Raw genomic sequence first — 13,731 nt, 5'->3', positions numbered from 1 at the left:
TTTTTAATTTTTCGATTTGAAATTTTTCGTTTCGTTTTTTGTTACTTTTTCAGTTTGATTTTGTATGTATCGAGATTTTGTAATTGTTCATTCAGTTTTTATTTCTTCAATTTTTCGTTTCTCTAATTTTCCGTTTCTTCAATTTTTCGTTTCTTCAATTTTTCGATTTGCAATTTTTCATTTTTTGTTTCTTCTTGTTGTAATTTTTCTATTTAAAATTTCTCGAGTGTTCAATTTTAATTCACCAATTTTTCAGGTTTAAGAAAGCATCTCTCCGAGTTTTCATATTAGAAAAATTTCAGTTTTCTGCTTTTCCAGCTTTTGAAAATTTCAATTATCACATTATGCAATTTTTCGGTCTGCATTTTCATGAGTTTTCATTCTTTCATTTTTCAAATTTTCGTTTTGTAATTTTTCTTTTCGGTTTTTTTTTATTTTTTCACTTCGATTTTTCAATGCACCGATTTTATAATTGTTTGTTCTTTCAATTTTTCGTTCCTTTAATTTTTCGTTTCTTCATTTCTATTTGTTTCTTTAATTTTACGATGTGCATCTCTTCAAGTTTTCATTTTACAAATTTTTCAGTTTTCTGAAACTTTTGAATGTTTCAATTTTTCAGTCTGCAATTTTACGAGTTTTCAGTCTTTAATTTTTCATATTTTCGATTTGCAATTTATCATTTTGCTTTTTTATATCCGTTATTATTTCAATAATTCGATTTTTGAATGTTTCGACTTTATAATTTTTTGTTTTTTCAATTTTAATTTTTTCAATTTTCCCTTTCTTCAATTTTTTTGTTTCTTCAATTTTTCCATTTGCGAGTTTTCAGTTTTCGATTTTTTTGTTTCTTCATTTTTAGATTTTGCAATTTTTGATTTAAAACTTCTCGAGTTCTCAATTTTTAAGTCTTCATGTTTTTGTTAATTTTTTCAAATTTTGGATTTGCAGTTTTTGGCTTCGGTTTTTTGTTTTAGTTTTACAATTTTTCGATTTTTCAATGTTCGTTTTTGTTTTTTCTCAGTGTCAATTTTTTCAATTTTTCATTTCTTCACTTTTTCGATTTACAATGTTACATTTTTAACTTTTTTTGTTTTCCAATTTTCCAAAACTAAAAAAACCTTTGGACATTTCAATTCAGGAGTTTTCAACTTCTAATTTTTCAATTTTTAGACTATTTTATTTTTCATTCATATAATTTTTCGTTTCGATTTTTATTTTTTCAATTTTTCGGTTTTTAATTGTTCTAATTTTCTAAGTTTTCTTTTCTTCAACTTTCAAATTTTTCCAGTTTCTCGATTTTTCAGTTTTTGGTTTCTTTAGTTTTTAATTTGCAATTTTTCTAGTTTTCATTTAAAATATGTACGTAAAAATAATTATAACTTTAATTTTTTTTCTTCGATTTTACGATTTCAGAATTTTTTCATTTTTCAATTATTGGATTTTAAAATAATTTTTCATTTATTCGATTTTTCAATATTTTATTTATTAAGTTTTCAATTTTTCGATCTTTCAGTATTACAATTTTTCGACAAATTTTGACTATTCTATAATTTTTCTGTTAACAATTTTTGGGTTTTCCAATTTTTCGATTTGATTCATTGTTTTTTCTTCTTTCCAAGTTTTGGTTGATTAATTTTTTTTCGATTTTTAGTTTTTCAATGTTTCTATTTTTCGTTTCTTCATTTGCAATTTTTCGATTTTTCACTTTTTCGATTTTGCAATTCTTCGTTTTTTCAAATTGTTCCGGTTTTTTGTTTTTCGATTTATAATTTTTCGAATCAAAAAATTGAAAAATTGCAAAACTGTAAAATAGGAAATTCAAAAATGGAAAAGCGAAAATATATCTTTGAAAACTCTAAAAATTGGAAATCAAAAACTTGAAAAATTGAGAAAATTAAATATCGAAAAACTGCATAATCGAAAAACAGAATTATTGTAATATGGAAATATTGAAAATTAAAGAAATCGGAAAATCGGATAATTGTGAAATCCAAAAACTGCAAAACTGAAAAATTTAAAAATCTGAACACTGAAGCATTAAAAAATTAAAAAATGCAAATTTTATATTTTTTGTTTATTCAATTTTTCGATTTACGAGTTTTGTATTTTTGATTTTTTTGTTTCTTAATTTTTAGATTTTGCAATTTTTCGATTTAAAACTCGAGTTTTTAGTTTTTAATTTTTCAGTTTTTCGTTCATTTTTTCAAATTTTTGATTTGCAGTTCTTGGTATCGTATTTTTGTTTTCTTTGTTTCTACAATTTCAATTTTTCAGAGTTCGTTTTTGTTTTTCAGTTTCAATTTTTTCAATTTTTCATTTCTTCACTCTTTCAGTTTGCATTTTTTCATTTTACCTTTTTTTTTTTGTTTTTCCAACGTTTGAATGTTTCAATTTTTAGATTTTTCGATTTTTATTTCTTCAATTTTTTTAATTGCAGTTTTTAGTTTCGGTTATTTGTTTTCTTCTTTTCGAGTTTTCATTTTTAACTTTTTTTAAACTTCCGATTTTCCGAAATTAAAAAAAACCTTTGGATGCTTCAATTTTTAGATGCTGCAATTTTTCGATTTGTAATTTCAGGGGTTTTCAATTTCTAATTTTTCAATTTTTAGATTTTTTTTATGTTTCATGTCTATTATTATTCGTTTCAATTTTTATTTTTTCAACTTTTCGGTTTTTCTTTGTTCTAATTTTCTAAGTTTTTTTCTTCAACTTTGTTCAAGTTTTTCAGTTTTTGGTTTCTTCAGTTTTTGATTTGCAATTTTTCTAGTTTTCATTTTAAATATGTATATAAATATAATTATAACTTTTAAAATTTTTCTTTTCTTCAATTTTACGATTTTAGAATTTTTCCACTTTTCAATCATTGGATTTTAAAACTTTTTCATTTATTCGATTTTTCAATTTTTCATTTATTAATTTTTCAATTTTTCGATCTCTCAGTATTACAGTTTTTCGACTTAACAATTTTGACTATTCTATGTATAATTTTTCTGTTTTACAATTTTTGGGTTTTCCAATTTTTCGGTTAATTTTTTTCGATTTTTAAGTTTCTGGAGTTTTAGTTTTTCAATGTTTCCATTTTTCGTTTCTTCATTTGTAATTTTTCGATTCTTCACTTTTTCGATTTTGTAATTTTTCGTTGTTTCAATTTGTTCCAAACTTTTCGAATCAAAAAATTGAAAAATTGCAAAATTGTGAAACTGGAAAATCAAAAATGGAAACACGAAAAAGTATCTTTGAAAAATTTAAAAATTGAAAATCAAAAAGTTGTAAAATTGAAGAAACGAAAAATTTATGAATCGAAAAACTGTTGTAAAATGGAAATATTGAAAATTAAAGAAATCCGAAAATCGGATAATTGAGAAATACAAAAACTGCAAAATTGAATCAAAATTGAAAAATCTGAAAATGGAGGAAGTGAAGAATCAATAATGGCAAATTTTATAATTTTTTGTTTATGCAATTTTATTTTTTCCAATTTTCCTTTTCTTTAATTTTTTGATTTACAAGTTTTCAAGTTTTGATTTTTTTTGTTTCATCATTTTTAGATTTTGCAATTTTTGAGTTTTCAGTTTTTAATTTTTCAGTTTCATTTTTTCAAATTTTTGGTTTGAAATTTTTGTTATCGGTTTTTGGTTTCTTTATTTTTACAATTTTTTGATTTTTCAATGTTCGTTTTTGTTTTTCCAATTTAATTTTTTTCAATTTTTCATTTCTTCACTTTTTCGGTTCGCAATTTTCTATTTCACAATTTTTTTTTGTTTCTTCAACTTTACGATATCTTTGAAATTTCATTTTTATATTTTTCAGTTTCCCGTCTTTCCAACTTTTGGATGTTTCATTTTTTATATTTTGCAATTTTTCAATTTGCAATTTTAAGAATTTAGAACTTCTACTAATTTTTCAATTTTTGGAATTGCAGTTTTGCGTTTCGGTTATTTATTTTCTTCTTTTCGAGTTTTCATTTTTAATTTTTTTTAGTTTTCCTATTTTACAAAACTACAAAAACTTTCGGATGTTTCAATTTTTAGATAATTTTTTTCTTCATTTCTATAATTTTTCTTTTTTCAACTTTAAAATTTTTCACTTTCTCGATTTTTCAGTTTTTGGTTTGCAATTTTTCCAGTTTTCATTTTAACGTATGTAAAAATAATTTTAATTTTAAAAATTTTTCTTTTCTTCCATTTTAATAAAAATAAATCATATCAATCATCTTTTATGATTTTAAAACTTTTTCATTTATTCGATTTTTCAATATTTTATTAATTAATTTTTCAGTTTTTCGATCTTTCAGTACCTACTACAGTTTTTCGACTTTATAATTTTGACTATCCTATATATTTAATTTTTCTGTTTTACAATTTTTGGGTTTTCCAGTTTTTTGATTCGATTAGTTTTTTTTCTTTCCAATTTTTTGGTTGATTTTTTTTTCGAGTTTGAAGTTTCTCGATTTTTAGTTTTTCAGTATTTCTATTTTTCCATTTTTCGTTTCTTCATTTGCAATTTTTCGATTTTTCACTTTTTCGATTTTGCAATTTTTCGTTATGTCGATTTGTTCCAATTTTTAGTTCTTCGATTTTTACTGTTTCGAATGAAAAAATTGGAAAATTGCAAAATTGTAAAATTGGAAAATCTAAAATGGGAAATCGAAAAACTCTCTTTGAAAAATCGAAAAATAGGAAATCCCGAACTTAAAAATTTGAAGAAACGAAAAATTGAAGAATTTGTATATAAATCTGAAAACCGAAGAATTAAAAAATCAAAAACTGAAAATTTGAAGAACTGAATAAAGGCAAAATTATAAAATCGAAAGAAACATTGAAAAAATAAAGAAAATAAAAAAAAATGTGATATAAAATTGAGTAAATGAAAATTAAAAAAACGGGAAAATGAAGAATAAATATCAAGAATTTAAAAAATCAAGGAAACGAAAAATTGAAAAATTAAAGAGAGTGTAAAAGCAAAAAATGGTAAAATCGAGGAAAAAGGAAAAACGAAAAATTGTGATACCAAAAATTGAATCAAAGGAATAAATTTATTTCTAATTACTACATTGAGCTTTCTTTGTATAACACGATTATTTATGAACATATTTCACATGGTAATTTCTCGTAGAAAAATACGGATTTTGCAATTAAGCTCCGCCCCTCGGCTTAACGACGAATAAAAAAAATCATCAGAATTGAGACGGGGCGGGTGGGCGGGGCTTATATTTTCCCTTTTTCTCTTACTACACATAGCCATTTTTTCACAACAAGAAACTTAGTTTGTAAGATTTCAGAGCATTCTGTTTTGTAGTTTCAAAGTTAAATTGCAAAATTTTGATTTTTTTTCCAAAAATCTGGATGTGTAGATTGGAAATTCAACAAAATTTTCATTTATTTTATTTAGTTTGCTTAATAGTGCTTTTGAGTATAATTCATTAAGTTGGCCTTGCCAAGTTAACGGACCCAATTTGCGCAACCTTCGTGAAGGACCACGTCATAATGAGCCATTTTTGGGTAACGGTCGAGAGTAATTTCGACGTAGCCGAAAAAAGACAATGGTAAACCTCAAAGAACCGCAAGTTGTTCTTTGAGTTCCGCTTCACGGAAGCGAAAGCACTCACCTAGACTTCCATACGTGTGGGCTAAGACTAGAAGCAGTGTGATTTGAAGGCCGCGCTGTAGCATCTGAAACAAAAAAATCGTTACTTTAATTAATCCGTCTGACAGCAGGTAAAATCGATAAATACATCGGTTTTCATCCGCCGGCTCTTCCGGCGAGCTGCAACTTTCCTTGTGGGAAACCGACCCGAAATATTTTTCTCATTAAATTGCGTGGAAACGCCGCTTGCATGTTTGCACGTAATAGATGGCTACTCGACAAGCTACTTAACGTTAAAGCCGTCTGAGTGCCGTCCGCGTTATTTAATATGGAAATTCATCATCCCGTTCTTTTTCAGCGACCTGTACGCCCAAAAAGTCATAACCGGCTTTTTTCCACGTATCGACTCGCGTCCCCAAATCCGCGATATTTATCAGGATTTGCTGAAAAATAAATTACGTTCGAATTCAATTTCATATTCGATCAAGCGGGGAATTAAACTTAACCGTGTAAATTCCACGCAGGGGGAATTCGGTTGTGATTTGAGAGGCAAATGCAATGTAACGCGGCTTGCGGCTGAGGCTAACGCGAATTATTACTTCTCGCCAATTAGAGGCAAGTGAGCGCGACATCGGTAATTCCGCCGGGACGTGGGTTGTTGGTGGTCGGAGGCGAAGAAGTGGAGTTTTTCTGGGCGTGGCAGATTGGGTTTATGAGGGGACGGAGGCGGGGGTCGACACGTGGGTGGCATTTTTGCCGCCCGGCGCATCCACCATAACTTAGGCGCCGCGGAGGGTGTCGGAATGGGCGGATGGGCGATGACGGACCCATAAACATGGCCAGAGACGCTGGGATCGTATACCTGACGGAGCTTTATTTAGTCCTTGTTTATTTATTTTAAGGGAGAGTTTGATACCTCAGGGATCTATCATGACGCCTTTTCTTTTGTCTGTATCTGCTAGTGACGCATCTAGAAGCTTTTTTATATAAGTCTAGAGATATCGGGCGGTCCAAAAACGTGATTGTAATTTATTTTATTATTGATTTTATTAAAAAATAATAATAATGATTTTTGACAAAATTTTGAGATGGAGCCATCAATTTTTTGGGAGGAGATAAATTAATAAATTTTGATTAACGATTTACCATGATTATGATAAGTTTTTAAACGTTTGCAAAATTTCAGAGCATTCGGTTCTGCAGTTTCAAAGTTTAAATTGTAAGACGTTGTTCTAAAATTTAGATTTGTTACAAAAATCTGGATGTCTAGGGTGAAAAATCCACCACATGTGTAGGAGTATTTTATTTTATGAAATTAAAAACAAATTTACTGATGGTGGGGATGATTAGCCAAATTTTGCATACAAAATTTGGCAACATTCGGTCCTTTTCGATTATGTATTCAGTTTTTCAATATTTTAGTTTTTAAATTTTTCCCTTCTGTTCGGGATTTTAGGTTTTTCAATAATTATTCCACTTTCCTATTATATATAATTTTTCGATTTTTCAATTTTTAAGTTTTTGGATTTTTCAATTTTTCCACTTTTCAGTATTTTAATTGATTTTTTCGATTCGATTTTTAATTTTTATGTTTTTCGATTTTTCAATTATTCCACTTGTCGATTCTTCAGTTTCTTGATTTTTGAGTGTTTCTTTCTATTTGTCTTTTGAATTTTTTGATTTTTCAATTTCTCAGTTATCCAGATTTCGATTTTACAATTTTAGGTTTTTCAATTTTCCTATTTTTTTATATTTCACTTTTTAAACTTCTCTGCAAAATCGAAAAACCCACTTTCGATTATTGATTCTCAAAACCCTAAAATCCTCAAATTCTCAAAACATAAAAATCTTCAAATCCTCAAAACACCAAAAATCCTCAAATCCTCAATACACCAAAATCCTCAAATCTTCAAATTCTCAAATCGTCAGAACATCAGAATCCTAAAATCCTCAAATCTTCACATCAAAATCTTCAGATACTCAACAATTTTTGAATTATTTAATTTTCGTTTTTTCATTGTTTCGGTTCTTCAGTTTTTGGATATCTCATTTTTTGATTTTTCTATTTTTTAATATTACTTTTTGAATTTTTTGATATTTCAATTTTTCGGTTTTACAATTTTACAATTATGCAGGTCCTTATTTTTCAATTTTTGAATTTTGAATTTTTGAATTTTTGAATTTTTCAATTTTCAATTTTTTCAGTATTTTAATTTTTGAGTTTTTCGCTTCTATGTTTTTTACTTTTGGGTTTTTCGATTTTTTTTAACATTATACTTTTTATTGTACCACTGTTAGATTCTTCAGTTTCTTGATTGTTGTGTGTTTCTATTTGTCTTTTTAATTTTTTGATTTTTCAATTTTTGAACATTATGCTTTTTGACTTTTCCGAGTTTTCAATTTTTCGATTCTTCAGTTTTTGGATTTTTCAATTTTTCTACTTTTCAGTATTTTAATTTTTGATTTTTTTTTGACTCTATTATTTTTTATGTTTCTCGATTTTTCATTTATTCCAATTGTCGATTCTTCAGTTTCTTGATTTTTGAGTGTTTCTATTTGTCTTTTAAATTTTTTGATTTTTCAATTTTTCAATTATCCAGTTTTCATTTTTACAATTTTAGATTCTTCAATTTTCTTATTTTTTAATATTTCACTTTTTAAACTTCTCTGAAAAATCGAAAAACCCAAAAATTAAAAACAGAATCGAAAAAATCAAACACTGAAATACCGAAAAGTGGAAAAATTGAAAAATCCAAAAACTGAAGTTTGTGTAGCTTTCGATTATTAATTCTCAAAACCCTAAAATCCTCAAAATCTCAAAACATAAAAATCTCCACATCCTCAAAACACCAAAAATCCTCAAATCCTCAAAATACCAAAATTTCCCAAACACCAAAATCCCCAAATTCTCAAAACATTAAAATAATCAAATCCTCACAACGCCAAAATCCTCAGATCTTCAGAACGTCAAAATCCTACAAAAAAGTGAACAAAAGAGGAGACTGAAACACGATAAAAAAGGGGACAAAAATAAACCAGAAAAAGGCAACAAACAAAACGACAAAGAAGTATACAAAGAAAAAACTTGTGTGAAAAACTCAAAATTAAAAATTTTGGTTACGGCATATTTAAAAATGGAGTCCTGGAATTTTATAGAAGACTTTATAGTTACCTTACTTGGATTTAGAAACTTTTAATTATGGCGTTTTTTTTGAAGATATGCAAATATTTTGAAAACTGCCATCGTCATGAAGAATACAAATCATTAAAAATATACAGGGTGGTTCTTTTAAAAAATACAACTTTGGTGTATTTTATTATTTTAGTTTAAATAATAATCATAGATTGAAAGTACTTAGGTCCAAAGACTTGTGCATTAGTTTAGGATAAGGAAGCATTTCGGGACACCAGGTATACAGACATATAATAGATCTATTTAATTTATAAATTCTCTATTAATAAACTTTTTTTTTGTCTGGATGTCTAGGGTAAAAAATCCACCACATGTGTAGGTGTATTTTATTTTATGAAATTAAAAACAAATTTACTGATGGTACATACAAAATTTGACAACATTCGGTCCTTTTCGAATATGTATTCAGTTTTTCAATATTTTAGTTTTTAAATTTTTCCCTTCTGTTCGGGATTTTAGGTTTTTCAATAATTATTCCACTTTCCTATTCGTGGATTTTTTGTTTTCTGAATGTTTCAAGACGGCTCTTCAATTTTTCGATTTTTCAATTTTTCAGTTTTTGGATTTTTCAATTTTTCCACTTTTCGGTATTTTAATTGATTTTTTCGATTCGATTTTTAATTTTTATGTTTTTCCATTTTTCAATTATTCCACTTGTCGATTCTTCAGTTTCTTGATTTTTTTGTCTTTTGAATTTTTTGATTTTTCAATTTCTCAATTATCCAGTTTTCGATTTTACAATTTTAGATTCTTCAATTTTGCTATTTTTTAATATTTCACTTTTTAAACTTCTCTGAAAAACCGAAAAACCCAAAAATTAAAAACAGAATCGAAAAAATCAAAAATTGAAATACCGAAAAGTGGAAAAATTGAAAAATCCAAAAACTCAAGTTTGTGTAGCTTTCGATTATTAATTCTCAAAACCCTAAAATCCTCAAATTCTCAAAACATAAAAATCTTCAAATCCTCAGAACACCAAAAATCCTCAAATCCGCAAAATACCAAAATTTTGTAAACACCAAAATCCCCAAATTCTCAAAACATTAAAATAATCAAATCCTCACAACGCCAAAATCCTCAGATCTTCAGAACGTCAAAATCCTCAAATTCTCAGAACACCAAAATCCTCAAATCCTCAAAACACCAAAATCCCCTCAGTTTTTGATTTTTCTAATTTTTAATATTACACTTTTTAATTTTTTTTGATATTTCGATTTTATAATTTTACAATTATGCAGGTTCTCATTTTTCAATTATCGAATTTTGAATTTTTCCATTTTCAATGTTTTCAATATTTCAGTTTTTGAGTTTTTCGCTTCTATGTTTTTTACTTTTGGGTTTTTCGATTTTTTTTGACATTATACTTTTTGATTTTTAAGATTTTCCTACTTTTCGTTTCTTGAGTTTTTGGATTTTTCGATTTTTCCACTTTTCGCTAATTCAATTTTTGATTTTTTCGATTCCGTTTTTAATTTTTGGGTTTTTCGACTTTTCAGCTATCCCATTTTTGATTGTTCAGTTTCTAGATTGTTGAGTGTTTCTATTTGTCTTTTAAATTTTTTGATTTTTCAATTTTTTAGTTATCCTGTTTTCGATTTTACAATTTTAGATTTTACAATTTTCCTATTTCAGTTTACAGCTTTGTAGCTTTCGATTTTTCATTAATAAAACCCTAAAATCATCAAAAATCTTCAAAACACCACAAACCTCAAATTCTCAAAACACTAAAATACTCAAATCCTCAGAATACCAACACCCTCCAATCCTCAGAACATCAAAATCCCAAATTCTCAAAACACCAAAATCCCCAACAATTTTTCAATTACTTAATTTTCGATTTTAATGTTTTTATTTTTCGGTTTTTTAAGTTTTTGGGTTGCTCAATCTTTGAGTTTTTTATTTTTCAATATTATACTTTTTGAATTTTTCGATTTTTAATTCTGAAAACCCTAAAATCCTCAAATCTTTAAAACACCAAATTCCTCAAATCCTCAGAACACCAAAATATTCAAATCCTCAAAATACCAAAATTTCTGAAAATACCAAAATCTTCAGAACTTCAAAACACCAAAATCCTCAAATTCTCAGAATACCAAAACTCTCAAATCCTCAGAACATCAAAATCCTAAATCCTCAAAACACCGAAATCCTCAAATCTTTCCAACGCCAAAATCCTTAAATTCTCAAAATACCAAAATTCTCAACAAATTTTCATTTAATTTTCGATTTTCAATTTTTCGGTTCTTCAATGTTTGGATTACTCAGTTTTTGAGTTTTCTATTTTTCAATATTATACTTTTTGAATTTTTCAATTTTTAATTCCCAAAACCCTAAAATCCTCAAATCCTTAAAACACTAAAATCCTTAGATCCTCAAAACACTAAAATCCTCAAATCCTCGGAACCTCAAAATCCCAAATACCCAGAACACCAAAATCCTCAAATCTTCACAACACCAAAATCCTCAATAATTTTTCAATTATTTAATTTTTGATTTTCAAGTTTCCGGTTCTTCAGTTTTTGGATTACTCAGTTTTTGAGTTTTCGATTTTTCAATATGCTTTTCAAATTTTTCGATTTTTCATTTTTCGATTCAAGTGTTTTTCGACTTTTCATGCAGGTTCCCAATTTCAATTTTTCAATTTTTGATTTTTCGATTATGTATTCTATTTTTCAAAATTTCAATTTTTGAATTTTCGCTTCTAGGTTTTTAACTTTTGGGTTTTTCGATTTACCAATTATTTCACTTTCCGATTTTTCAATTTTCCTATTTTTAATATTTCAATTTTTAATTTTTTTTCATGCTTCAGTTTTTAAGTGTTTCCAATTTTCGATTTTTCAATATTTCGGTTTTTTAGTTTTTGGATATCTCAGTTTTTGATTTTTTTATTATTTAATATCACACTTCAGTTTTCGATTTTACAATTTTACAATTATGCAGGTTCCCATTTTTCAATTTTTAAATTCTGAATTTTTCAATTTTAAATTTTTTTAATATTTCAATTTTTGAATTTTTCGCTTCTGTCTTTTACTTTTGGGTTTTTCGATTTTTTTTTGAGATGTCTTTAAAATTTTTCGATTTTTCAGTTTTTTAATTAATCAGTTTTCGATTTTACAAATTCAGATTTTTCAATTTTCCTGTTTTTAATATTTTAATTTTTAAATTTTTCGATGCTTTAGTTTTTAATTGTTTTCGATTCTTCCTTTTTTGGATTTCGAATTTTTGATTTTTCAATTTTTAACATTATACTTCTTGAGTTTTTGGATTTTTCAGTTTTTCCACTGTTCGGTATTTAAATTTTTTTTTGGATTCTGTTTTTAATTTTTGGGTTTTTCGATTTTTCAGTTATCTCACTTTTCGAGTCTTCAGTTTCTTGATTGTTGAGTGTTTCTATACGTGTTTTAAATTTTTTGATTTTTCAATTTTCCTGTTTTTTAATATTACACTTTTTAAACTTCTCGATGCTTCAGTCTTTAGTTTGTGTAGCTTTCGGTTTTTAATTCTCAAAATCGAAAAATCATCAAATTCTCAAAATTTATTGATTTTATTTTCTGTTTTTACATAATAAAGAGAACAATCGCTCCGTTTAATAAATATTATTATTTCTGAATTTTGATAGTTTGAAGATTTGAGGTTTTTTGGTATTCTGATGTTTGGGAGATTTTGGTGTTTTGAGGATTTAAATGTTCTGAAGAATTGAGGATTTTGGTATTTTGTGGATTTCAGGATTTTAATGTTTTAAGAATTTGAGGATTTTTGGTGTTCTGAGAATTTGAGGACTTGATTGTTTTGAAAATTAAAAATCGGAAGCTACAAAAACTAAAACTGAAGCATCGAGAAGTGAAATATAAAAAAATAGGAAAATTGAAAAATCTAATTTTTTTTTTGAACAATTTTGGGAACACAATTTTTCATTTCCATCGTTTTTGACTAGCATACTCTAAAACTATTTTCAAGTATACAGGGTGTTTTGTTTTTATTTTTAGTGGAACACCTATATATTTTCACATATTCTTATTAGCATCTTCCTACACTTTATAACCACAATGTATTTTCGGAATTCCAATGGGGCGCAAAAGAAAATTGAAATAACGTGGCAACGTCGCAGTGGAATTTAGAAAATAAACTGTAGTTATAAAACCTAAGAACAGGTAAATGAGAATATGTAAAAAAATCTAAGTTTTATGTTACGCCTAAATAAGAAAACTCTGTATAGTTGACAACAATTTTAGTATTTGGTGTCCAAGAACCATACAACTTTGGTTTTTAATTTTTACGCGCTTAGTGATTCACCCTGTATATTTGAAATAATTCAAACGACTTCCAAAAACTTCCATTAATTATAGAAGAATTCGTATTTTCCGGCACCTGTATATCTACATCTAGTATATACTTCAATCATTATTGCGTCCTTCTCTGAGAGTAGCACTTGCGCAATAAAACAGAAAATTGTAACATATTTACTGTGAAGTTTTAAACAGAAAACTGAAAATTGTATCTCACACAAAACGAAAATACTTTTTCCTGAAAAATGTCAACTATAATTTTAGAATTGACAATAGAAAAATTCAAAGCTTTACATTCTTGCATCATTACTGCGTCCGCTGCCAATAATTGATGATCCTTTTGGAATATTATTTTATTAATTTATCCAAAATCATCCAGAATGCTTTATACGTCTATATACACATCTAGTACATCGTTATATCATTACTGCGTCCGCCTCCTATGATCGTCCATTCTACAAAATTCTAAACGAGCGAAAACTGTCACATTAGGCACATTTCCAAGAAACACCAACCGTGTTCGCACAATTAATATCCTCGGCTACGCTTTAAACCTCGTTAGAACTTTGATGTAAATTATTTGCTTCCAGTCTTTTTTCAGCATAATTCCTGCTATTTTCAACCGGTTCGTTGATTTATCGTTGCATTTAGCATAATGCATGGTCG

General features: G+C 26.9%; 1 protein-coding gene across 1 annotated transcript in view; it reads right to left on the bottom strand.

Moving 5' to 3' along the window:
• Nucleotides 1–13,731, bottom strand: part of LOC135127258 (uncharacterized) — a 72,140-nt gene that overhangs the window by 8,875 nt on the left and 49,534 nt on the right. The window contains exon 2 of the mRNA XM_064053690.1: nucleotides 5,609–5,672. Within this exon, the coding sequence (XP_063909760.1) occupies nucleotides 5,609–5,672 (64 nt within the window). The remainder of the gene's footprint in view (nucleotides 1–5,608; nucleotides 5,673–13,731) is intronic.

Source organism: Zophobas morio, unplaced genomic scaffold, assembly GCF_036711695.1.
Source record: "Zophobas morio isolate AGI-343-1 ecotype UQ-CSIRO unplaced genomic scaffold, CSIRO_AGI_Zmor_V1 ptg000011l, whole genome shotgun sequence".
NCBI classification, from domain to species: domain Eukaryota; kingdom Metazoa; phylum Arthropoda; class Insecta; order Coleoptera; family Tenebrionidae; genus Zophobas; species Zophobas morio.
This window is presented reverse-complemented; position numbering and strand designations above follow the sequence as displayed.